Below are 27,250 nucleotides of genomic sequence, written 5' to 3'. Positions count from 1 at the left end.
ACTAAACCAATGTGTGGAAAATAGAGAGAGAGTTCGGGTTGAAAAAGAGAATTAGCAGGTAGAGCTGTCCACTGTCGGAAGCTCACACAGCAACCAGATGACCTCGTGGAGAGTAAGCAGTAGAGGAGACTCCAGCATCCAGTGGGGATTAGAACACATGCTGAATAGATTCTTCCCAAATCTGAGAGTCTATGTATCTCTTCTCTTCACAGAAATTTCCAAATATAAAGCAGAATTCATCAGAATCAGAAAAACCAACTCATGGCTCAGCTCTAAAAACTACAAGAGAAGAATACAGGTGCCCAAGGAGAATCAACCAGGTATAGGACTCCTCAAAAACAAACTCTATGACTTTGCCCAGAAATATAAGCCTGACTTCTACCAGAGAGAGAAAGAAACTGTCCTTCAATTCTGGGACTTAGTTTTGTTTCATTCTCATTAAAATTTCACACTGAATCCATGGCCAGGGTTAATCTCACCACAGTGAGTGAGTTCATTCTCATGGGCTTCACTGACTACCCCAGGCTGCAGATGCTCTTCTTTCTGGTGTTTCTGAGTTTCTATCTAGTCACCCTTCTGGGGAATGTGGGGATGATCATTCTGATCCAACTGGATGTCCAACTCCACACGCCAATGTATTTCTTCCTGAGCCACCTCTCCCTGCTTGATGCCTGCTACACCTCAGTCATCACCCCTCAGATCCTGGCCACACTGACCACAGGCCAGACGGTCATCTCCTTTGGCCAATGTGCTGCCCAGTTCTTCTTCTTTACCATTTGTGCAGGTACAGAGTGTTTCCTGCTGACAGTGATGGCCTACGACCGCTACATTGCTATTAGCAACCCACTGCTCTACACTGTGGCCATGAATCCCAGAATCTGCTGGAGGTTAGTGGTGGGAGCCTATGTCTGTGGGGTGTCAGGGGCCATCCTGCGTACCACATGCACCTTCACCCTCTCCTTCTGTGACAACAATCAGATCAACTTCTTCTTCTGTGACCTCCCACCCCTGCTGAAGCTTGCCTGCAGTGACACAACAAGCACTGAAATTATCATTATCTTCTTCGGCAACTTTGTGATTTTGGCCAATGCCTTGGTCATCTTGATTTCCTACCTGCTCATCATCAGGGCCATTTTGAGAGTGAAGTCTTCAGGTGGCAGGGCCAAGACTTTCTCCACGTGTGTCTCCCACCTCACCGCTGTGGCCCTTTTCTTTGGGTCCCTCATCTTCATGTATCTGCAGACTGGCTCCAGCAAATCCCCAGAGGAGTACAAGGCTGTGTCTGTCTTCTACACTGTGATCATCCCCATGTCGAACCCTTTCATCTACAGCCTGAGGAACAAGGATGTGAAAGCAGCCTTCAAGAAGGTCACTGGTAGACTGCAGGTGTCCCAGAAAATGTAGACCTGAGTGAGCAGGCCTCTCCTTTTGGTCCATTTTCTTCCCAGATCAATATATTCTAGCAGACACCAGCACCATATGCAACCTGTGCCCATGACCAGAGGGAAGGTAGACAGGTGCCACCAGGCACACAAGAAAAACTGTGAAGGCAGTGAATTTTGTTTCTAGAAACAAAATTTCTCCCCATCTCCCACCTCTGGTCAATCCCTAGCCCCCAGAAGTCTCATACTACACTGATATTATAACATAGAATCTCAGAGGCCCAAGGTATCTTCGTATCTTCAGTTTATCTCATCCTACCCTATTACTCTTTGCATCCATACTTGGGCTTGCCATTTTGTCTCTTATTTTTGCTCCCATGACTACTACCTTTTTCTTTGTGTCTAAGATCCCTGTATATCTATATATCTAGGGATCCCTGTAAATAATGCTAAGTAGTCTTTTTTTCCCCTTTTAACAGGTGAGTGACTGATTATCTCAGTAAACATGGAGTATTGTATAAGACAAAACTGAGTTTCTAAACAGTCAAGGGGAAAGGGGTGTTTGAGAAACAGGCTTTCTTCTTCACTATTCTAGGGACTCAGGTCAGCCCCTTGGAGTCTTCCTTTTTGCTCATGCCAGAACAATGGAATTTGCAAATTGCCTTTCTACTTGATCACTCACTGGTTTTGTTTTTCCTGCTTTAATGCCACTCTGATATCTTCAAGATTAACTAAGCCTTTGGGGATTTGTCCTCAAGGCCAACTCCCGAGTTTCTGAAGGTTATGGTACATTGTTTCTCTTCCTCACCCCCATTGCCTGCATCATGAACAGTTCTCTCTTACCAAGCATCCCATTTCCTGGAATAGCAAAGGCAGATATAAGGAGAAAGTTGAACCACATGTTATCTTCTCTGGCAATGTGCTTGGTGAGGGGGGAAAGTAATTATAACTCCTGGGCCAGACTGTAAAACCCTTCAGGGGAGGATATGTTTTCTTCATTGCTGAACTCATCCCCACATCTGAAGTCTTGCATCTGACTCCTGATTCTCCCACTAATTTACTGTGAAACCTAGGGCAAATTGGTTGATTTCTCACATCCCAAATTTCCTCAGGTCTAAAACAAAGATAACAACACCTAATTGAAGAGCATACTGTAAAAATTAAACAAGGTGAAGAATAAGAAATCTTCTAGCGCAAATCAGTTGCTCGACTTGTATTGTTCTTTTCCCTTTCCTTTTGCTAACTTTCTGATATCAACTCTGGGCCTTGCCACAATGCCATGGCCATTGACAAAAAATGAAATAGATCACAAACAAATGACAGCGGAAGACAATGAACTGAGAAAGATGAATCACTCAATCCTTTTCACCTAAGAAATAAAATGAACTTGGGTATTTAACTGGGGGAGGAGTGCGTTTATCTATATCCCACATAGTCAAGGATAACCAAGGGATATTTTTTTATGGAATGTATTTTGGTGTACCCAATGAACCCCTTTATCCATCTTTGATGTTATAAGATGTTGATCCTCCATGCCCCTCCATATGGGAACAACCATCAAAATGGCTCACTAACCTGCCTGCAGTTGATTGGTTCAGAAATAAGAACCTGACTCATGTTATGTTTAATAAAAATTTTTCCTTGGGCATTATGAAGTTGGATACTTAGAAGAGACTCAGAATAAGAGACCCGGTTGACCAAGGTAGAGAAGTCAATAGGGAGACAAGAATGAAGCAGTTATTCAAAGAGAATCTATAGCAAAAGACTAAGAAAGAGCCCTACAGAGTACCATACCTACTTCCCATTGTACTGAGGGACAGCTACAGTAATTGTCCTAATTCCTTAAGTTACATTGGGATCCTGCAATAAGTTCCTCTTTTTGGACTAGTTCAAGTTTAGTCATCAAGTTCAGCAGATTCCATGTTTATAAAACTCTAATGGATAGGAGTTCAGCATATTGCAGTAGATTTGCCCATGTAGACACTGATATATCTACACACTTGAATAAAGAAAAGACTGGCTCTCGATCTCCTCTATACTTCTATCATACTCTCATTATGAAAGAAACTTACCCACCCATGGCCCTTTGCTTAGGTAACCATTGTTCTAGTATTTGAACTTGCCCTTCAGGTCATCAGACTAGAATAAGCCCCTGACCCAGGGTCCATCAATGCATGAGCAGAATAGAGAGCCATGGCATGCCCTACAGTTATTCAACGACTATTAATCAGGATGAGTAAAGTTATCTCTCTCTTGAGGATTTAAACTGGAAAATATGGGAAAGGATGAAGCCAGCTGAGAAATGAGACTCTCAAATGATAATCAGATATGGAGAAAATGGCTGAGTCATTTTAATGGGAAAGACCAGGAGAAAAATGAGCAAATATAAGATGCTGCAGAGGCAGCAATACAACCCAGTCCCTATGCTACGTCAGATCTTTCCAAGTCTTGAGTTATGCTCCAGGCTGAATTCTAGGGCTCTCTGTAGATCCCCAAGAAATCCCTGTCTCCATGTTGAAACATAACCATCTTAACCGTAGACCTACATTCTACTAGGTAATCTGACTGAGACTGCTACAATCTAAAAGACCTAAAAACTGTAGCACTTAATAACTGTAGCCCTAGCTCTTAATAACAAAATAATAATAATAATAATAATAACAACAACAATAATAATATAATAGCTAAGACTTACAGAGCACCTATTTTATATCAAACACTATTCTAAGTACTCGATTATGTATTTAACAACCATATGATGCCTTAGCAACCCTATGATGTAGGCACAATTATTGTCCCCACTTAGAAATGGGGAAACTAAGACATAGAGAAGTTAAAATAAGTTGCCCAATGTCACAGGAGCCAGGCCATGATTTGAGCTCAGGGAATCTGGCTTCAGAACTCTGCTCTTACCTCCATCTTATATCACCTTTGAACACCATTTTATACACAATCGTCCTTTCTCTGGTACAGAATCACTTAAGGGAAAGTAGCCTTATTCATTAGGCTCTTTCTCCAGGAACCACAACAGATGATTTTCCGATTTAGGAACTTGGAAGTTATGTAAAGAGACATTCAAAGGTCAGTGAAGTGGTAGGAGGTGACAAGATTAAAAAAAAAAACAAAAAACAAAAAAAACCAAAAACCTGTTTAGCAAAGAAAGGAACTTACTTATCCCAAATGCTTATGTACTTGCACTTTCTTGGCTAAGAAGCCAAATGGAAGCTGAAAAAGATTCCATGCAGTTGTCATTCAATAAAGATTTATTCAGAACCTACATGGAGCTGGGCTGACAAGACCCTATTCTCTGTGACTGCTAAGATGCGAGCAGGGCATTGAGGTCAGCATCAGCCATAAGGCCTGTCTCAGACAAGACAGCCCTGTTGACACTTGAGAGAATGAGAGCCACACTGATCCTCAATCCCACCAACCGAGAGTATTTTAACACGCCCAGTAAAGGTTACTTCTCTGGACTTCAATTCTCTCGTCTGCCAAATGAAGAGAACAAGTAGACCAGGTGCATTCAAATCTCTTTTTAACATTGGAACCCCCTTTCCAAACAAAATGAAATGAAGCACCTAGCTGTTTACAGGAGTTAAAAGAATTGTTGCTTTGTGTGAAGCTGGAGCTGAGTTGGCAGCTCCCCCCCTGCTCAGCTCCCCCCCACCACCTTTTTTTCTGCTGCTGTGTCCCTTTGAGGTATCTTGAAGAAGGCTGAAGCCTCTGAGAGGAAGAGATGGAAAAATCCCAGAACTACATTGCCAGGGTCCTTTCCAATTCCAGGGTTCTGTGTGTCTATAAAGTCTGGGGTCTGTGGTGAGGTTCATGGGTACTTTCAACAAGTGTGGAGAGGAGAGGAGCATGTGAGCCTCCATTTTCAGTGTCTCTGTCCTCACTGAGCCCATCCTGAAGGCCATGTACACAATGACCCTCAAATCTTGAGAGAAAGAGAAACCAGTCACCCAGACGCTCAACTGACATAAGGCCACATTCAAATGTTGAGCATCGGAACAACCTTTGTGGCCACAGAAACAGACAACAGCTCATAGCTGTTTCAAGGAACATAGAGTTTCAAGGAATGTTCTTATTGTGAGGTCCCATTGAAACAATCCGTGTTTTGAATAGATGCAAGTTGTAGCTACTGCCATCCAAGAGAGAGCTACCTGAAGAATGTATCTCTCTAAATATAAAAAGTCAATTAGGGCATGATGGTGTCTCTCTCCGCCTGTGTGAACTAAATTATGCAAGTGTTGTGGGACATGTCCAAGGCTAAACTGAAAGGTTATGACCATTCTAGCAAAAAAGGTGTTGTGATTGGCCAATCATGACAGCACAAATCCTACTAAGCAGTGGGATATTGCTATAAGTCTATAAAGCATATGATTGTTTAGAAGTCTGAATTTTCTGGTTGTTTAATTCAAATATTGAAACATTCTAAGTCATCTTTTAAGAGCTGCAAATAAATGTACATTCACAGTCTTATGATTCAGAGACAGGTATAGCAATAAAAGAAGCCTTGGAAAAGATCTACTTAAGCATGCCATAAAGCATGGATTCTGTGTCTCTAAATTTCCATCCCTGTGGAAAGAAGGAAGATAAGACTCTGGTTAACTAAGTACAGAGAATCATCCCTAAAAAAAGAAAAGTTACTGAGTTAAAGAACGGAATAATAGATATGAATGCAAATTCAGGATGTCTATACTACAAAGTTCCATACTGAGATCTGAAAACAGTTAGGACAGGTCTCAAAGAGATGTCATTATGCCAGCCCCATTCACAGTCCAGCTGAAGGCGTGAAAGCTATGTTTAGTATCACATAGCTGCTAGCTTTGGAAACAGCAGACAGTTAATATGTATGCTGGCTACGTACTTTCATCTTTTTAACTTTCGGACTGGCCCCCCCCAAAAAATAGCTTGAAAAATCAAATTATCTTTTTAATGTATTAGAATTAAGGGACAATGAAACAATTTTTCATTTTTCCAATGAAACTAAAGTTGATGGACCTCCATGGGGTGATAAGCCACAACTGTGTACAAATCAGAGTTATCAGGAAGCAGAGAAGATAAAAATGATGGTAAATTCATTTGACAGAGGGACAGAAAGAAGCATATAATTGGAGCACAGAAAAATCACAGTAATAGCAATATTCTAGAAGAAAGATGTTTAAACTCCTGTTCTTAAGTCACAAGAATCCCTTTAAGTTCAGTGATCTAGGACTTCCTTCCATCTTCAGTTTCCATTAGATCTAGTTCAGAGAGAGCAGGTTAAAGGAGAGAAAAGCAATGGGAAAAACCGGGGGCGGGGGGGTCCATGACCATGCCACTGCCAGTTGATAGATTGTATAGGCATCTATGCCCACACCTTGTTGGAGGTGTTAATTATTAGAAACTGGGTTAACCTGTTTTCTATGTCTGAAATACCAGGACTTTGGTTTTGCCTTATGAGCCATGGAACCGCCAGGATCAAAACTGACAGACAGCCCTGATGTTCTGTGGAAGTTCTATGGCTAGTGAGAAACGCATAGTTCACAAACTGAGTCTTTAACCCTGACTCCAAGCCGCCTCCCAGTGAGTCTTAGCATGGCTGATGGAGTAGCATCCCTGAGGGGGTAGCATCCCTGAGGGGGTAGCCTCCATACCTTCTCCCCCCAGAGGCATCATCCCAGAGGGCAGAGCCCAGACCAGTCAGTAACTGACGAGAGAACTCATTCCACGTTCAGGAAAAGAATCAATTTGATTTCCACAGAAAACTGGTTTACCAAATACTATAAACCCTCTTTCTGTGAACCACTTCTGGCTACAGAAGCTAAACATTAAAGTAGATGGTAAGAAGGACTAGTGTAAGATGGTGAAACAATCATGGAATGATGATACCATGGTCTAAATCCTGACTACTCCACTTGCAATTTATTCTTTGACAAGCCTCTTTAATTTTCTGATCTTCAGCTAACACATTTCAAGAATGAAACTCATAATGGCTGTTCCAGGATTATTGAAAGGGATCACTAAGTTAATGTGGAAATGTCCAACACAGAATAAAGGCTCCATAAATCAAATGGTTTCCACAGAATCATTTTTTTCTCATGGATGCTCAAGAAAGAGATCCAAGACACATGATGACCTTGTTCATAGGAGAGCAAAAGTAGATTATGTAAGCACTCCCAAGGAATTGTTGAAATAACTGTAAATGTTTACCTTGGAGAAGAGAATAGGTAAAAGTGGGTCTTACCACTGTCCTGCCTTGGGGATATACTCAACATAATATCAATGTGTAGAAGATACAGAAAGAGCAATGTGGCTTTCCCAACAGGAAGAATTTTCCAAAGATAGAGTGTCCAGAAAGTCACCATCACATAAAGAATTAACACAGGGCCCTACATATGACAGTTCTGGAGGAACCACACACACCACAGTCCATGCAAGTGGCCTTGCCTGGAGTTATGCTGGCACAATGTAAGAAGCCATATGAGGCAGCCCTGGTGTATACCTGGATTATATGACAATTTATTGGTGACATTCTGGAATAGAAAGACTTCAGGTGGATCCCTTCCAGTCTTGATAGTCTAAGGTTCTCTGAAGTTCTCTCTCTTTAAGTTTCTCTTAAAGAGAGCCCCAGACATTAAGCAAGCAAACTGGAAGAAATACTAATCCAAGGTCCAGTTTCAGGAGGGTTACAGAGATAGGTGAAAGCTCTCCATAGTAACTGCTAATTGTGGATTCGTAAGATGGTAAACATTTTCTTCTCTCTCTGAGCAGAGTCTATCTGAGATGTTCACCTAACATCTGTCACTGAAGATAGCAAAGGCCTTCATTTCTAGAATCTCCAATTCCAGTCTCTTCCTCAGGCCGCTTAGCTATATTGAGTCTATGGCCAAAACAAATCTTCACTGTGATGGAGTCCATCCTGGGGCTTTCACGGATCACCCTGAACAGGCAGTTCCGCTCCTCCTGATGTTTCTGCGTTTCTGTCTAGTCACTCTTCTGGGGGACGTGGGGGTGATTATTCTAATCCAAATGGATACCCAATTCCACACCCCAAAGTGCTTTTTCCTGAGCCATGTTGTCCTGCTGGATGCCTGCTATACCCTGTCATCAGCCCTGAGATCCTGGCCACACTGACCACAGAGAAGATGGTCATCTCCTATGGCGGCTGTGCTGCCCAGTTGTTTTCTTCACCATCTGTGCCAGCATGGAGTGTTACCTGCTGGCAGTGATGGCCTATGGCCTCTTTGTTGGCGTTAGCAACCCAATGTGGCGATGACTCCAGGCACCTGCAGGGACTTGTTGGCAGTGGCCTATGTCTGTGGGGTGTCAGGGGCCATCCTGTGTACCACATGCACCTTCACCCTCTCCTTCTGTGACAACAGTCAGATCAATTTCTGGGATCTCCCACTCTTGCTGAAGTTTACCTGCAGTTGTGTGACACAAAATGAGATTGTTACACTCTCTCTCTCTCTCTCTCTCTCTCTCTCTCATTTTTATCAAATTGATGTTCCTGGTCAGTGTCATGATCACTTTGGTCTACTACATGCTCCTCATCAGAGCCATCCTGAGGGTGAAGTCTGCTGGTAGGCAAGCCAAGACCTTCTCCACCTGAAGCTACCACTCACCACTGTTGTCCTCTTCTTTGTACCAGAGAAGTAACTCAGGAAAACCCCCAGAGGAAAACAAGGTCATGTCTGTCTTTTACACTGTGGTCATCCCTATGCCTAACCCCTTGATCTATAGTCTGAGAAACAAAGAAATAACAGCTGCATTAAGAAAAGTCATTGGTAAAATCCAGTTCCCAAGGGGTGTAGCTTTAGGTGATGGTGTTTCACCCTGATCCATCTTCTTGCCATTAAGAATGGACAGTAGGTGGCTTTCAGTGGCACCTGGGAAGTGGGCAAGAACCACCAGCTCTGTAGGGAAACTTCAGGTTTGGTGACGTTTGTTTGGATGGCTCCCTCTACCTCTCTTTTCGGTCCCTCTCCCTCTTTAGTCCACCCATCAAATTTTCAGGGTTCTGGGGCTACTCTCTGATACCACAGAGCTAAAATGTAGCTTACTTGTAAATAAACTAATCAGTGCGTCTGACCTCCCATTCCCCACCTCAACTACGCTTGAGTCCCCCAGTCCGTTATTCTTCGGTCTCTGTGCTCACTGATACTGATTTTCACTTTTTGTGAAAGGTTATAGTTGGGAATCATGCTAATGGGATGATAAGGGTGGTTTTTTTTTTTCTTTTATGGTAAGGATACCTGCCAACTCATTATGAGGAAGATAATGAAAAGAATGGGGAACCCAGTGGAATTTCCTGTTGGTACAGATTAGAGTAGCAGGGGGAGGGGTGCTTGCTTTTGGCTACTATTCCACTTATGTCTTCTCAGATGGTTCCTTATGTCTCCAAGACTCTAACATCTACATTTCAAGTGGCAATTCTCTACAGTCTGGACCTCCAATTCCTTTGTTTTTCTTCCTTCTGAAACAGTGAGAATATATCTAGTAGTATGATATAGGACACAGACTAATTCTTTTTCATCCCATAATTCATAATGAGTACTTAAATAACCAATAATTCATGAACAGTGGTCTCTTGAAATGTGATGTCTAGTAAAGGCAAAGCTTTTACTTTTGTCACGCAGTGAATGGTAAGTAAGGCTTGAGGAATTCAAGATGGTGTGGTGGATGATTGCTTCTAAAGGGACTAAATAGTTTCAAGAAATTTAATGGCATGGGACTTCCTAAAACTTTTATCAAAACACAGAATAAAAACTGGGGACTATAGATTGTTATACTTTTAAAAATATCTTAACTCTGTCACCATTAGGGCTGAGATCATGAAAAACAAACCCAACATTTGAACTGTGGATGCCAAATTGTACTGCCAGGCAAATAACTTCCCTTTGTCCATAGCTGAGGCTCTTATCCACCTAGGCTTAAAGTTGTGGCAACAACTGAGAAAAAATGAGACACATACTAGAAAAAGACTAACCACCCCCTGGAATGAAAACATAGGGAAGAATTAGGTGGCTTAGACATGAGGTATTAAGGAAGCCTCATTTCTCCAGTCTAAGGTAGTGATGATAGAAATATTCTAGCAGCCACTGGTGTACCAACCAGTTGTATTGTGGCCCATGGCACAGCACATGAAGCCAGCAGGTATTGCATTGGTAGGCTTGTAAGAATAAATGAAAAATACGCAGAAGATAGGGACTAAGAGGCATTGCAATAGAGCATATAATGATAGTTCGAAAGCTTTTGCTACCATAGTTTGGTTAATTTTTGTATGATATAAAACCACAGAAATACATTTTATTATTTGGTATCCCTTTCATATTTTGCAATAAGCAGTTTTCAGTAGCAATAAACAAAAACCAGATGAGCATGGTACTCAAGAAAGTTGATGATGAACCCATATTTTACACAAGATTTTTGTCAGCATTTATCCTCCATTATGAGATTCGGAGTGATGTCCATGAGGACTTGAAAAGTAGATGATTACATCACAGAAATGGCAGCATGAAATCTGGAACAAATTGAACAGCTATAATTCCAGAAAGGACTCCCAGCATGGCATACAGGCAAGACTAAGAGACGTGCCATTAGCATAATCTAAAAGTGGGCAAATTGGGTGAGTGGGGATGAAGGGAAGGGGGAAGTGTGGAGACATTGAACATGTGGGCTACAGACTGGAGCTCGAAGCTCAGAGCTCACAGCTCAGAGCTCGCTGCATTCCAGAGCTACTGCAGTCATGGGAGAGGGAAATATTCAGACTCCTAGCACTCCCCTTATGGCCCACAATCCCCCCTGAGGAATCAGCATATAACATGATTGAACCGAATGCTCACGGCAGAGACCTTGGAGAAAAGACTGAGGAATGACAAGTGAGAACACCAGTTTAAGCTCTCATTGCCAAGCAGAGGACGGAAGGTGTAGGCACGAAGCCTAGCTGACCCCTCCCCACCCTACCAGAGCTCACCCCACCCTCACCCTCCCAGTGCTAGAAACAGAACGATAGCAATATCAGATTGACAGAACAGAATATTTACAACTCTGAGGATTGCAGCCCTACAGCCACAGACTCACAGCAATTCTTGTGAAAGAAGGAAGACAGATGGGCTGGTAATCACCACCATTGCTCACAGTGACCTCTCACAACCCACTCTGCCTCCACCACCTCCTATCTAGTCAAATCCCTGCAAAAGTAATCAGAGCTGCTGAAACACACAGGCTCTGAATCTGGTGCAGGAAAAGCTTTGGAACTTCAGAAGCTCTCCACATCCCCCCACCGAGGCGGTACCCTGTGACCCAGAAGAACTGTTCATAGAAGAGAAGCCCACCTTCCAGGGAATCCCCCATTGTGTGAGAAGCCAGAACAGTACAGAGAAAATATAACACTACACTGTGAAAGAGAATAAAAGTCTGCAGTTGGAGAGAAAATAAAACATTCTACCAACACCTACAGAAAAACAAAAGAAAGACCTCTTTCTATCAACCTGTTGCAGAACTCACTCCTGTAGATATCAAGGAAGAGAAACAATAATTCATTAAATTCCATGACTAACCAAGGAAACAAGGCAGATCAGAAAGACAATGAAAAGTCTCCAGAAAATGAACTTAAAGACACAGAAATATGTGACAAATGACACAGAATTCAAGATTGCGTTTCTGAAAAACTCAGTGAGATGCAAGAAAACACAGACAGGCAGTTTAATGAACTCAGAAACACAATTAAAGAATAAAATGAACATTTTACCAAAGAGATTGAAATTTTGAAACAGAACCAAATAGAATTTCTGAAGATTAAGAACTCAGTAAAAGAAATGAAGACTGAAATAGCCAGCGTAGGTAGTAGAGTTGACCAATTGGAGGAAAGAATCAGTGACATCGAAGATAGAAATCTGGAAATGACACAGATGAACAAGAGAGAGACTTCAGAGTTGAAAGTAATGAAAGAACTCTACAAGAACTTTCTGACTCCATCAGAAAGAGCAATATATCATTCATCTGTCCATGCCAAGTGGCTCGTGGGGAAGGTGATTGGGACAGCAATGCAAAAAACTGCTAAAGTGAAAGTCACCAGGCTTGTTCTGGATCCTTACTTATTAAAGTATTTTAATAAACAAAAAACCTACTTTGCTCAAAAAAAAAAAAAAAAAAAGAGCAATATAAGAATAATGGGCATAACAGAAGGAGAAGAAAGGAAGAAGGGAACAGAGAATATATTCAAACAAATAGTTGACAAAACCTTCCCAATCTTGTGGAAAGCACTGGATACTCAAATCCAAGAAGCAAATAGAACACCTAATTACCTCAACCCCAACAGGCCTTCTCCAAGGCACATTGTATTGAAGTTGTCAAAAATTAACAACAAAGAAAGAATCCTCAAGGCAGTCAGGGAAAAGAAGATGGTAACCTACAAAGTAAAGCCCATTAGATTATCATCTGATTTTTCAGCAGAATCTTTACAATCCAGGAGGGAGTGGAATCAAATATTCAAACTATTGAAAGAGAGAAATTATGAGCCAAGAATAATATATCCAGCAAATATATCCTTTAGATATGAATGAGGAATAAAGACCTTTCCAGACATACAGAAGCTGAGGGAATTTTCTAACACACGACCTGCACTACAAGAAATACTGAAGGAAGGTATTCAACCAGCATAAATAGGTATAATTGGTGACAACCAAAACATAAAAGGGAGGAGAGTAAAGGCCTGAACCAGAATATGGAATGGAGAAAGTAAGCATGCTGAAGAAAATGGAATACTCTAAATATGAAACTTTCTTTCACATAAACTTAATGGAAACCATTAAAAAAATCCAGAATTGAAATATATAATGTATTAAAAGAAGAAACAGGGGGGAAAACATCGTAGAATACCACCACACAGAAATAATAGACAACAACAAAAAGGCAAAGATACAATGGAGACACAGTCTTATCAGAAAACCAAAGATAGAATGATAGGAAATCCTCATATATCAGTAATCACCCTAAATGTAAATGGACTGAACTCACCAATAAAAAAGCACAGAGTGGCAGATTGGATCAAAAACTTAAACCCAACCAAATGCTGCCTCCAAGAGACACATCTCAGCTACAAGGACAAACATAGACTCAAAGTGAAAGGGTGGAAATTGACACTCCAAGCAAATGGTATACAGAGAAAATCAGGTATAGTCATACTCATATCAGATGAAACAGACTTCAGGATAAAAAAGATAACAAGAGACAAAGATGGACATTTCATAATGATAAAGGGGACTATACAACAAGAAGACATAACAGTCATCAATATTTATGCCCCCAGTCAGGGAGCACTGAAATATACCAAGCAACTACTAATAGAACTAAAGGGAGAAATTGACCAAAACACATTAATAGTAGGGGACCTAAATACATCATTGACAGCTATGGATAAAGAAATAGCAACCCTAAATGACACATTAGATGAAAGGGACATTATTGACATTTATAGAGCACTTCATCCTAGAACATCAGACTGTACATTTTTTTTTCTAGTGTACATGGAACATTCTCAAGATAAATCATATACAGGGATATAAAACTAAAACTCAGCAAATTTAAGAAGATTGAAATCATATCAAGCATATCCTCAGATCATAAGTCTTTGAAATTGGATATCAACCACAAAAAGAAAGTAGAAAAACCCACAAATATGTGGAGATTAAACAACACACTTTTAAAGAATGACTGGTCAAAGAAGAAATAAGAAGAGAGATCAAAAGATACATAGAAACAAATGGGAATGAAAATGCATCATACCAAAATTATTGGGACGTGGCAAAAACAGTAATAAGAGAGAAATTTATATCACTATAGGCCTATCTCAAGAAAGAAAAAAATTCCCAGATAAACAACCACACATTACAACTTAAGGAACTAGATAAAGAAGAACAAATGAAACCCAAAGTCAGCAGAAAGAAGGAAATAGTAAAAAACAAAGCAGAACTAAATGAAATAGAGAACATAAAGTCAATAGAAAAAATTAATGTGAGAAAGAACTGGTTCTTTGAAAAAATTAATAAAATAGACAAACTCTTGGCTAGATACACTAAGATAAAAAAAGAAAAGACACTAATAAACAAAATCAGAAATGAAAGAGAGGAAGTTATCACGGATGACACAGAAATACAAAGTATCATCCAAGAATACTATGAAGGACTATATGCCACCAAATTCAATAACCTAGAAGAAATGGACAAGTTCTTAGAATCATATAGCCTCCCTAGGCTGAACCATGAAGAACTGGAAAATCTAAGTAGAGAGATCAACAGTAAGGAAATTGAATCAGTCTTCCAAAACCTTCTCAAAAGCAAGAATTTGGGACCAGATGACTTCATTAGTGAATTCTACTGAACCTTCAAACAGGATCTAATACCTGTCCTACTTAAAATCTCCCCAAAAATTGAAGGAGAGACAATACTCCCTAACTCATTTTATGAGGCCAACATTACTCTGATACCAAAATCCTGGTAAGGATAACACAAAAAAAGAAAATTACAGACCAATATCTCTGATGAATACTGATGCAAAAATCCTAAACAAAATTCTAGCAAATCAAATGCAACAATGCATTAAAAGGATTATACATCATGATGAAGTGGGATTCATCCCAGGGGCACAAGGATGGTCAACATACAGAAATCGATTAATGTGATATACCACATAAACAAAATAAAGGACAAAAATCATATGATTGTATCGATAGATTCAGAAAAAGCACTTGACAAGATACAACATCCATTTATGATTAAAACACTCTCCTTGGTTACCCCAAAAATCCAAAAACATTTATCTGTAAAGATATATGTACCCCTATGTTCACTGCAGCATTATTCACAGTGGCCAAGACATGGAAACAACCAAAGTGTCCTTCAGTAGATGATTGGATAAAGATGAGGTATATATAAACATGGAACTATTTTGCTATAAGAAAAGATGAAATAGTGCCATTTGCAGCAACATGGATGGATCTTGAGATTATTATGCTAAGAGAAATAAATCAGACAGAAAAAGTCAAGAATCATATGATTTCACTAATATGTGAGATGTAAAACTGAAAGCAACAAAGGAACAAGACAAACAAAAAGAAACAAAAACTGATAGACACAACAATAGTTTAGTGGTTACCAGAGTGTAGGGGTGGAAGTGGTAGGTGAGGGTAAACAGGATCAAATATTGGCGGTGGAAGGAGAACTGACTCTAGGTGGTGAATACACAATGTTATATATAGATGATGTGTTACAAAATTGTACACTTGAAACCTATGTAACTTTACTAACTGTTGTCACCCAAATAAACTTTAATAAAAATAATAATAATTAAAATTCAAACATTATTTATAGGCACTAGAAGCCCAATAGAAGTTTCATGGGGTTTTCAAGCTGTTTGTAATTAGTAGGCAAAACCCAATGAAGACTTTGCTTTTCCAATGACCTTCTCGAAGGCCCTCTTGACCTCCTTGTTCCTCAGGCTGTAGACCACAGGGTTCAGCATGGGGATGATCATGGTGTAGAACACGGAGGCCATTTTGTCTGTGTCCATGGAATGGCTGGAGCTGGGCTGTAAGTACATGAAGATGATTGTCCCATAGAAAATGGAAACAGTGGTTAGGTGGGATGCACAGGTGGAGAAAGCCTTCTTCTGTCCCTCAACTGAGTGCATCTTCAGGATAGCAATAAAAATGAACAGGTAAGAGGTCAAGATAACCAAGAGAGTGAAAAGGACATTCAATGCTGCCAACGTGAAGAGCACAATCTCATTTGTGTTGATATCAGAGCAAGAGAGAACCAGCAGTGGGGGAATGTCACAGAAAAAGTGATTAATAACATTGGAATGACAGAAGAAGAGGTGGAAAGTGAAGGCAACATGGATGGAAGATTCCAAGAGTCCACAGATGTAGGGGCCAGTGACCAGTAAAGCACATACAGTACTTGTCATAGTGGAGGTATAATGCAGGGGTTTACACACTGCTACATGGCGGTCAAAGGCCATTGAAGCCAGGAGGAAACTTTCAATAGTGGCAAAAGCTGCAAAGAAGAACATCTGGGCAGCACATGCATTGTAGGAGATGATCTTATCTCCTGTGAGAAAGCCCATGATTACCTTCGGAGTGACAGCTGAGGCATAAACACAGTCCACCAGGGAGAGGTTACTGAGAAAAAAGTACATGGGAGTGTGGAGTTGAGAGTCCAACAGAATCAACATGATTATCCCAAGGTTCCCAAGCAGAGTGATAAGGTAGATGAGAGAGAAGATTATGAAGAGTGGGATCTGCATCTCTAGGGCGTCTGTTAACCCCACAAGAATGAATTCAGTTACCTCTGATATGTTCTCCATTAAAGTCATTTGGGAATCATCATGAGAGACACCTGTGACAAAATGAGCAAATATAAGATAATGCTATTTATTGATTATCATGGGAACTGAAGCGTCAAGAGAATCTCTTACATTTATCAGCTTTCTGTAAAGGTCAGGAGCCCGTGTGCAAGAAGTTGGACTAAATGGTGGTTTTGAGTGGGTTGAATGAGGCCATCCATCTTGCAGTAGTATGGTAGGACACTGCTTGCTGTATGGTATACTCTATTACATTAAACCACAGAGGACACTTTGTCATATCTTGCAAGCACCCTTGTTTAAGATATACATAGAAAGCTTAACAACAGAAAGTAAAATACAGGAAACATTTGGTCAGTCATTGGCATGTGATGCTAACAAGCCCTGTCACATCGATCTCTCATCTCTAAAGGATGCCTCACCAGCTTGTTAATAATAGCTGAAGATATACAGTGATTTGGAGCCCTGCTTTAGAGACACCCACACTACTCTTTTTAATTCATGAGGGCTACTACTACTGCTGCTACTATTATATCAGGCAGGAGAACACATCATGGATAAAAGTATGAAGTGATAAACACAACTTTGTAAACAGGCAATTATAAGCAGACAGGTATTACTAATTAGTAAAATACATGGCACAATCAAAATTTCAATTAGGGTGTGATGTGAAAAAGTAATTGGTAGAAATAAGGCAGATAGGATTGAATCCTAAAAGAAACAGGAAAAAGTGTGTCAGATTCTAGCTATAATACAACTGCTTAGAAGAAGAGCCTAAGGTGACTATTTACACCAAGTATAATACAATAATTTACTTTTTATCCCAATTGTACAGATGTGTCATTCACTTATTGTCAGTTTAGATGGGATGTGAACATTACTTATAACCTGCGAATCTCAGTTTCATTGTCTATGAAATACCCAGTCCATGTAAGACCCCATGTATCTGTTTTACAGAGATGAAATTAAAGGACGTATGGAACCCTACTAACAGAATGCCTGGCATGAAGAGTGGATTCAGTGTTAGTTTCCTCTTCTTCGTGTTCTCCTCCTAGCTGGTTTTGTACATACACCAACTGTACAAGGAACTGGTGGTACAAAATGAAAAACATAATTCCTGACTTTTTAAAGGGGTACAGAGAGCCAGATCTACAAACTAACTCCCCAAAAGTGATAAGTGCTATAATAAAAGTACATACAAAGTGTTACAAATTGATCGTAAAAGTACCCAAAATATTCCAGGACACCCTACTGACCATGAAGTTACTTCCTCCTGAGACTGGTTTATCCATTCTTACATCTTTGTGCTTGCTGGAGTTGCCAGATTTGAGCCAAATGCATAAACATGTGAATCTGATTATATTTACTTTTGAAAAAACAAAAAGATAATTTTTGTATCCCAATGATAAACCAAGAACAACTAATGTATTGACTAAATTCTTATCTATACGAGTACTATTTGTAGGTACAAAGGACACAAAACAGCTCCTTTTGATCCAGAGATTCAGAGGTGTAGGACTGTGGGTAGGATTATATTACAAACACAAGGCCAATTCTAATCCTAGTTCTTCTATTGATAATCAGCTGGGTGTAGGTCGGCCACTTGGTCAGATGTTCTTAATTCACAAGATGAAAAACATCCTCTATCTCCGTCAGAGGCTGCTATTCTACTCTGATGTGAGAGTGACAATGAATATGAAAGTTCTTTGAAAAGCATAAAAGATACTAACATTTTAAAATCGGGCAATCCAAGCCCTTACCTTTCATAGTCTATCTCATCTCTTCTTGGTTACTGTGAGATATTCAGCCAGCAATATTAAATGTCCAAACTCTGACATTCCTGAATGAAATGCTTTTCAACTGAGATCCCCAAATAGATGTTGCAAGTTCTATAACCTCTGAAATTCAGAAAGGGAGCTATGATAGTTGCACTGCTCCAACTATATAGCATGTTCTAAATAAAAATCAGGAAGCGCAATCTTCCTCTGGAGTCTAACCATCACCCCAGCCATGTATATAACACATCTGATTGTAATGAGCTTGGAAATCTGGATCCTGTAAAGCAGCATACCGTCTTTCCTTGTAAATAAGACCTAACTGGAAAATAAGCCCTAGCATGATTTTTCAGGATGACATCCCCTGAACATAAGCCCTAATGCATCTTTTGGAGCAAAATTAATATAAGACCCGGTCTTATTTTCAGGGAAACACGGTAGTAGAGTGCAAAGAGCAGTGGGCTGGGAGTGAGGAGACAACTATCTGACAGGGTGTCTATGATGTAGCCGTTTAACCTCTTTGGCCTTAATTTCCTCATTTACAAAATAAAAACTGTCAAAACTACTAGAGCCCCTTTCCCATTCTAAGTGGCTATGATGGTATGTTGGTATGTTTACTTGATACTTACTTTTGTCCTAAGAACAGGCAAATGAGGGTACAAAGAAGGGAGTATGGAAAACCGTCATGCCTAATTTGTAGACCAGGCTTCTGCATTCAGAACAGCATCATGCTGGAGAAACCCCTTCCCCACCTGTGGAGTGGAGACAGGTTTGTGCTCTTGCAAATATCAAGGCAGAGACAATGACCTTTTCACACAGCAAATCTCGGGGGAGACATTTAGTGTCATGTGAGTGGGTATCTCAGGAGGCTCCTGATCCCAGATTGACCCTGAACCTAATGGGAGATATCAGAGGATAATGTTTGTATTTTAGCTGAGAGTGCTGATGAAGACATGGGGGAATGAAAGCTTAGAGGGAAGAACCTCCAATGATCAAATCTGCAGAGCCACAGCCAAGTTAGGCAACAAAAATTAAAACTCATCCAAATCTCTGGTTTAGGTTATGTTAGGTCCTCATGTAGGCTTTCTCATATCTAGTTCTTTTTTAAAAGCCTAGAAATCTCTCCAGGAATTCTCTTCTAACAGAATACCCATTTGTCTTACTGCTACAGAGCTGGTCTGGGGATCTCTGGGGAGATTTTTCCCCTTATTTTTAGAACTAAGGAGATGGATCCATTCTTTCCTCTGCATAGTCATCTCTGACCCCAAACATCCAGGAAGAATTATCTCTCTTTTATCAATGCAGTCAAGCTTAGCTATTACAAGTTTGAGCTGTGAAGTCAACTGTCCTGCCTTCAAATTTTAATTCTGTCATCTGTTACAAGGTGACCTTGGCCAAATTATTTAATCTCTCCAAACTTCAGCATGTCACTTATAAAAAGGGGCATAATAACATTGCATATCCCTCATAAGAGAGTCCTAAAGATTAAATCGGATGACATTCACACAAAGCTGAGCATGATGTCTAGCACATATCAAGAGATCAATAAATTTAAGTATTACTATTTTATCATCAGTAATAAATGATATGTCCTGTGGAACAAAAATAGAAGTTCTCAGACAGTACATCTGCTCTACACATTTCCTTGCCCTCTTGCAGCTAGGTAGAGCCATGAACTAATTGTGTATAATGGACTGGAGAAGAAGTGATGTGTGTCATTTCTGGGTTGAAGTACAGAAAAGCCAGTGAGCAACTGTCTAATGCTTTTCCTTCTGCCATGGTAACTGAAGAGGCTGCATGTTCCAGAGGGTGTAGCTGCAGATGGCAAAGCCACTATTGGCCTGGGTGCTTGAATGCAGACATGCAGAGAGACCTCTGCTTTTTGGGACAACCTGTGATGCCTGTGTAGTAGAAGAAATAAGATAAACCTTTGTTATGTTAAATCATTGGGCTTTGGGTTTCATTTGCCACAGCAGCATGATGTAGTCTGTCCTGTTTAATACAGAAACAAATACAATAAGCTATGTGTGTTTTGTTGTCAGTATGTCTTTTTTAAAAACAGATAATTGAGTACTTGTCCTCTTATCAGTTATTCTTTTTTTCATTAAAGTTTATTGCTTTATTGTTTGAATTAACAAACTATAAAATTCATTTCTTTTAAGTCTCAAGTCTCTTTCTTCTTCCATCCGTGTCATTTCCAGGTTTCTATCTTCAATGTCACTGGTTCTTTCCTCCATCTGGTCAACTCTACTACCTAAGCTGGCAATTTCGTTCTTAATTTCTTCTATTGCATTCTTAATCTCCAGAAATTCTATTTGGTTCTTTTTTAAAATTTCATTCTCTTTGGTAAAATGTTCATGTTGTTCTTTTAATGTGTTTCTGAGTTCATTAAACTGCCTTTCTGTATTTTCTTGCATCTTGTTGAGTAACTTTACTAACAATTGTCACCCCAATAAACTTTAATTAAAAAAAAATCCACCAGCAAAAACAAAACAAACAAAAAACTACAAAATTCACTCATTTGAAGTTTATAAGTCAATGATTTTTGTATATTCAGAGTCGTGTGACTGTCACCACAATCAACTTAAAAACTTTTTCATCTCCTGAAAAAGAAACTCTGTACTGATTACTGGTCACTCCCATTTCCTTTCACCCCCACCCTAGCCCTAGGAAATGACTAATCTATAATACTTTCTGTCTCTATAAATTTGCCCAGTATGGAATTTCATACAAATAGAATCACACAATGTGTGGTCACTTTTGACTGGCTTATTTCACTTAGAATAATGTTTTCAAGGTTCATCCAATTTTTAGCATGTATCAATACTTCATTTCTTTTTATTGCTGAAAAATTGCATTATAAGGATATACCACATATCATTTATCCATTCATCAATAGATAGACATTTGGATTTGTTTTGGATTGGTTTAGATTGTTTTCATTTTTTACTATTTTGACTATTATGTCATTTGTGTATGAATTTTTGGGTGGACAATTGAAATGTTTGTCCAGGGGTGTCCCTTGTGTGGGTTGTGTGTACTCTCCTGTTATAGTTGAGCCTTGATTGCTATTGGCACATCAGTGGGTGGGACTGACTGTCAGACTGACTGTGGGTTTTGGCCACATCTACAGCTTATGGGTTGCTGTGGTTGAAGCTTACCCCATTGAGTGGGATTTGGCCCAGTGGGCTCTGGTGTCTGTTGAGACTACCCTTCATGTGTGCCAGGACTAATTGGGTGGTTCTCTGCTGTGTTCTGAAGCCAACCTCCAAGTATGTTGGTTCTGGGTCCTCTTGGAAGGGGCTCCGGTACAGGCATGTCAGCCACTGCCTATGACTGGCCAGGGGCTACCTAGTAGGAGCTACAAAGTGGTCTGTGGTTGTTCATTACCTGTGCTAAACCCGGAGGCTCCCGGAAGAGGCAAAACAGCAAGTCAAGGATAGCTGCCACTAGTACCAGGCCTGGGGTAACTCTGCAAAAAGCCAGACACCTGGAGGCCTGCTGCCATCTGCCAGTTCCCTTAAGGTTCAACCACTGATAAAGCCTTGTGTGATACATGAGTTGGGTGAGGCAGGGTCTCAGGGAGTCACTAGAATGGAAAGAGTTGTGGTCACCAGGTTAATGTAGATTCTGGTTTGGTGCCAGGGCTGAGACTGGAGCCACTCAGCAAGTCTCAGAGCACACTGAGGCCATTTATCGCCTGGGGCCCATGTACTCCTATAGTTTTCCAAGAAAGTGCAATGTGGGAGGGACTGGCTGCTTACACAGAAAGTGCCTCTGGTGGTGCATAAGTTGGGTGGAGTGGGGTCCCAGCTGAGTCAGCAGGGTGGTGCAGCAGAGCTCACCAGGCCAATCAGATTCAGATCTGGCCTGTGGGGGCGGGCTCAAAATAGGAAAAAATGGCAACTGCCTGCTGGCTGCTCTAGTTGGAGGACCTCTCACCAGGAAAATGCCAACTGTCCTCCAGTCCTCCCCCTGCATCCACACACCTCAGTCTGTCCCCCATATGTCTCCAAGGCCCCCCTGACTCATCTTTCCTCCGCTGGAGCTCAAGGTAAGTGCCTGTGAGCGAGTGAGTCTGTGTGTGGGCCCTTTAAGAAGACGCTTGGGTTTCCTGCTGCCTTCTGTCCCATCTGCATGGTCAAAATCCGCAGTTTGTCACAGCCAGATGTTGTGGGGGCTCCTTTTCCTAGTATTAGTACTCTGCGCTGGGGAGCCTGATGTGGGGGCCTAGGGTCCCTTGTTCCTCCGTGGCCGAGATATCTCTCCTGATTCTCAACTTCCACAAGGAGGTTTCGGGCCTGTTATGTGTCTCCGGCCCTCCTACCAGTTTTGACGTGGCTCCTTTTTAGTTATAGGACTTCTGTTTGGCTAGAGTTTAGATGGTTCTCTGGGTTGATTGTTATATAATTTAGTTGTAATTTTAATGTGTTCACGGAAGGACACAGGTATGATGTTTATCTACTCTGCCATCTTGGATCTCTCTGAACATATGTTTTCAATTCTCTTCAGTATATGCCTAGAAGTGAAATTGCTGGGTCATATGGTAACTCTATGTTTAACTTTTTGAGAAGTACCAGTTTTCCAAAGCAGTTGCACCATATTTAATTTCCACCAGCAAGGTATTAAGGTTATTTGTCCACAACCTTTCCAAAATTTGTTGTTTCTGATTTCTTTTTTACAGCCATTCTATTAGTTATAAAGTGGTACCTTATTATGGTTTTTATTTGCATTTCTCTAGTGACTAAAGATGCTGTGTATATTGTTCTGTGCTTATTGGAAGTTAGTGCTTATTTTGAGAAATGTCTCTTCAAATACCTTTTCCATTTTTAAGTTGGGTTATTCATCTTTTTAATATTGAGTTGTAAATGTTCCTTATATATTCTGAATACCAGTTCCTTATGAGATATATGAATAATGATGATTTCTTTTCATTTAGTAGGGGTCTTTTCACATTCTTGATAACGTCTTTGAGGCAAAAACTTAAATTTTGATAAAATAAAATTTATTTATTCTTTCTTTAGTTGCTTGTGCTTTTAGTGCCATTTGTAAGAAATTCCTGAATAATCCAAGGTCACAAAGATTTATACCTATGTTTTCTTCTATATGTTTTATAGTTTCACCCCTTACATTGAGGTCTTTTATACATTTTGAGTTAAATTTTGTATACAGTGTGAGACAATGTCTTTGGATATGGATATCTAATTGTTCCAATACCATTCTTGAAAAGATTGTTCTTTCCTTATTGATTGGTTTTGCCATCCTTTTATCAACGTATAAAATCCTTTTATGTCTCTGTAAAGGTTTTTTTTTTTTTCTAATTTAAAGTCTAGTTTGGTTGATCTTAGTATAGTTATGCAAGCTCTCTTTTGGTTACTATTTGCATGGTGTAATATTTTTCATCCTTTCTCTAATTGTGTCTCATGAAATGCTCCAAAATTCCTTTCTAAAGTATTCTACAATAGGTAGTGAACTAAATTATCAGTGGTTCAAGTATTTTGACTGCTGGTCTCAAAACTTAATCAATTAATTGATTTATTAATTTAACAAACGTTTACTGAGAAAATAGTTTGAACTAGGCCATAATTTATGTATAGGGAGGAAGATGTTAGTAAAGAAGCAAAGTAATTCCTCTAGTTTAGCGTATGTTATAGGTAGAGAGATAAATGAACAAGTGAATATACAAATAAATTGATAATAATATTAATAATAATAATGGAGTACTGATCAGGGCTATGAAGAATAAAGCAAGGAGAGCAAGGAGAGAACACTGTCCATCATACGGTAACATTTAAGCAAACACCCGATGGAAGTGAGGGAGCTTTCTGAGCATCAGTAACAAGTACAAAGAACCTGAGGCAGGAGCATGCTTGGAGTTGTTTAGGAAGAGCAAAGAACTCAGTATGAATAAAGTGGAGTGAATGAGTAGGAGAGAGGTAAGACATAGTAGAGCTTATCTAAAATTGATGTATCTATGAGTGAGTGAAATTAGACAGCTTTCAGAGTGTTTCCAGAGGAAAAAAAGAATAACATTATTGCTATTTGATGCTTTTTTTAAAACACAGTTTAAAGGTTGGTAGTCTACATACACAAAAAATGAGAAATACCTTTATTATCAATCTATCCTCTTTTTTGTACTCTGGTTTTCTTAGTTTTGAAAATCATCACATGACCATACTTTCTCTACCAAATGACTTACTAAAGACAGAAATATTAACTCCTTTAAGATGCTATACTCACATATCTCTAAAAAACATGCCAACGAAAAGTATACCTTAGTTAAACTATCCAGGTCATGGTTTTCTTCGTTTTGGACTCCTGGAATACTTTTTATAAACAAGAGAAATTAAAAATTTAGACATAAATTTATATTTTAATACCAGAGTTATTTAACTTTTTAATTAAAAACTAGCCATACTTCATCCAACTCCTTTAACAAATTTCCACTCTTGTGTATGTGCACACATGGGATCTTTACATGAGCTTCTATTCATGGGTTTGTGTGAGCCCTGTCTTACATCTATGCTTGCATTGGTGTGTTGTAGAGAAACTGAACACATAAACAAATAAAATATAATTAAGGTTTATGACAAGCATCTAAAAATTCTTAAGATCCACTTGGTCATCCTCATTCAGATATTATATATCTGAACATAATATTTTCTTTTTCCTAGGTGACAGACTTTTAAAGAGGAAAGGGTATCACCTCAGTAATTTAAATGAGGTGTAGGCTAGGCTGTCAAGTGTGAGTTATTGCATGGAGAAGATCTGACAGGAATGAAATTAGGTCATTGTGGATACTACAGCTTTAAAGGTGAAGCCTAGATTCTCAAAAACCTTCTTTGATGCCCTCTCGACCTCTTTGTTCCTCAGGCTATAAACCACTGGATTTAGCATGGGGGTGAGCATAGTATAGAATACAGATGCATTTTGTCTGTGTCCATGGAATGACTGGAGCTGGGATGGGAGTACATAAAGATGACTGTCCCATAGAAGATGGAGATTATAGTGAGGTGAGAAGCACAGGTGGGTAGAGCCTTCTGATATCCCTCAGCTGAGTACATCTTCAAGATGGTGACAAATATGAACAGGTAGGAGTCAAGATAACCCGGTAATATGTCTGTCAGAGCAAGAATGAGACATGACTGCTAGAAAACCACAGAACGTGATGGACCAGATGGGACTCACAGAGAGAGAGACTGAACGTGTCCCTAATGTTGATAGAGGCATTTAGGAAACCACAGATGTAGAAGCCTTTGGTCAGATGTGCACACATACTTGTCGTCATGTTGGTGGTGTAATGTAGGGGTTTACACACTGCTGTGTAGCGATCATAGGCCACTGATGCCAAGGGTAAATTTTCCATAGTGTCAAAGGCCATAAAAAAGAATATCTATCTGAGCAGCACATGCATTGTAGGAGATGACCTTGTCTGTTATAAGAGATCCAGCCATGACCTTGGGAGTGAGAGCTGCAGAGTAACCATAGTCCACCAGAAACAGGTAACTAAGGAAAAAGCACATGAAAGTGTGGAGACAAGAGTCCAAGAGAATCAACAGGATCACTTTCAGGTTTCCAACCACACTGGTGAGAAAAATGAGAGTAAATAGGATAAAGAGGGGGACCTGCAGTCCTGGAGTGTTGGATAGTTCTAGCAAGGTGAACTCAATCACTTCTGTATTGTTCTCCATGAATGCTTGGGAATCACAAGAGGCCCTGTAGCAATAAAGGAACAGAGTGATAAATGAATAAGAGATTGAAGTGAAATTCATTTATTATTATATGTGTTTTTTATTATAGTAATTTTATACTTCAAGATTCCCAGATCTAAAGTATGAACTAGACAATAATATTTAAGACACAAATTACGTATAGAGTTACACACTGTTGAAGCTGAAAATTTTTCAGGGATTACTTTCAACCTTTAATTTTTGTGTATTTGAAAACAGAGATGTGAAAAATGTAATGCCTTGATGAATATGTAAAGATTTGAATAAATACATGTGTCAATTTAGTTTTTCTGACCCTTATCAATGCTTAGATCTATGTTGCTTATCTGTCAAGAGCTGCTCTAGACACTGCATATATATTTATTTATTACTCTCAACAACCCTATGGGGTTGATTAATTATTATCCCCATTTAACTTATGAAGTACAGAGGTTGGGTCATGTATTTAAATTTACAAAATTATTACTGCCAACTCTAAGCATTGTACCCAGGCAAAGTGATTCTTTTTTTTAAATTAATTAATTTATTTTTTGTTTCAGGTGTACAAAACAATGTAATAGTTAGACATTTATCATTTATATCCCTCACACAGTGATAACCCATCTTCCCCCATCTACTACCCATCTGACATCGCATACAACCATTACATTTCCACTGTCGCTATTCCTAATGCTGTACTCTACTTCTCGTAAATATATATATAATATATGTATAAAATTATCAATAAACTATATACATATATATATATATATATAATTATAGTTGACATTCATTATTGTTCAGCTTCAGCTTCAAGTGTACAGTGCAGCGATCAGGCATACATCATTCCTGAGGTGGTCTCCCTAATGAGACAAAGATCCATCGGATACCCTACAAAATCTTTACAACATTATTTATTACATTCCCCAAATTGACTTTCATATCCCAGTGGCAATCTTAGTTACCGATTGTGCTTTCTAATCCCCTCACTTTCTCCCTTATCCCCAACCCTCCTTCCATCTAGCAATTCTCAGTT

The 27,250-nt window shown here is 39.6% G+C and overlaps 2 protein-coding genes and 2 pseudogenes across 2 annotated transcripts; 2 read left to right on the top strand and 2 right to left on the bottom strand.

The window, feature by feature from the left end:
* Positions 1-459: 459 nt before the first annotated feature.
* Positions 460-1,404, top strand: LOC117031106 (olfactory receptor 9I1). The gene has a single exon (XM_033121445.1). It carries the CDS (start codon positions 460-462, stop codon positions 1,402-1,404), a length of 945 nt encoding a protein of 314 aa, XP_032977336.1.
* A 6,992-nt stretch (positions 1,405-8,396) lies between these two features.
* LOC117031046 (olfactory receptor 9I1-like) lies at positions 8,397-9,207 on the top strand (annotated as a pseudogene).
* A 6,581-nt stretch (positions 9,208-15,788) lies between these two features.
* Positions 15,789-16,742, bottom strand: LOC117030740 (olfactory receptor 5B12). Its single transcript, XM_033120961.1, has one exon. The coding sequence runs from the start codon at positions 16,740-16,742 to the stop codon at positions 15,789-15,791; it is 954 nt and encodes a 317-aa protein (XP_032976852.1).
* Positions 16,743-25,288: 8,546 nt separating this feature from the next.
* Positions 25,289-26,196, bottom strand: LOC117031045 (olfactory receptor 5B2-like; annotated as a pseudogene).
* Between the last annotated feature and the right edge of the window lie 1,054 nt (positions 26,197-27,250).

Source organism: Rhinolophus ferrumequinum, chromosome 11 (genome assembly GCF_004115265.2).
Source record: "Rhinolophus ferrumequinum isolate MPI-CBG mRhiFer1 chromosome 11, mRhiFer1_v1.p, whole genome shotgun sequence".
NCBI lineage: Eukaryota > Metazoa > Chordata > Mammalia > Chiroptera > Rhinolophidae > Rhinolophus > Rhinolophus ferrumequinum.
Note: the sequence above shows the minus strand (reverse complement) of the source record. Positions and strands in the feature narration are given on the sequence as shown.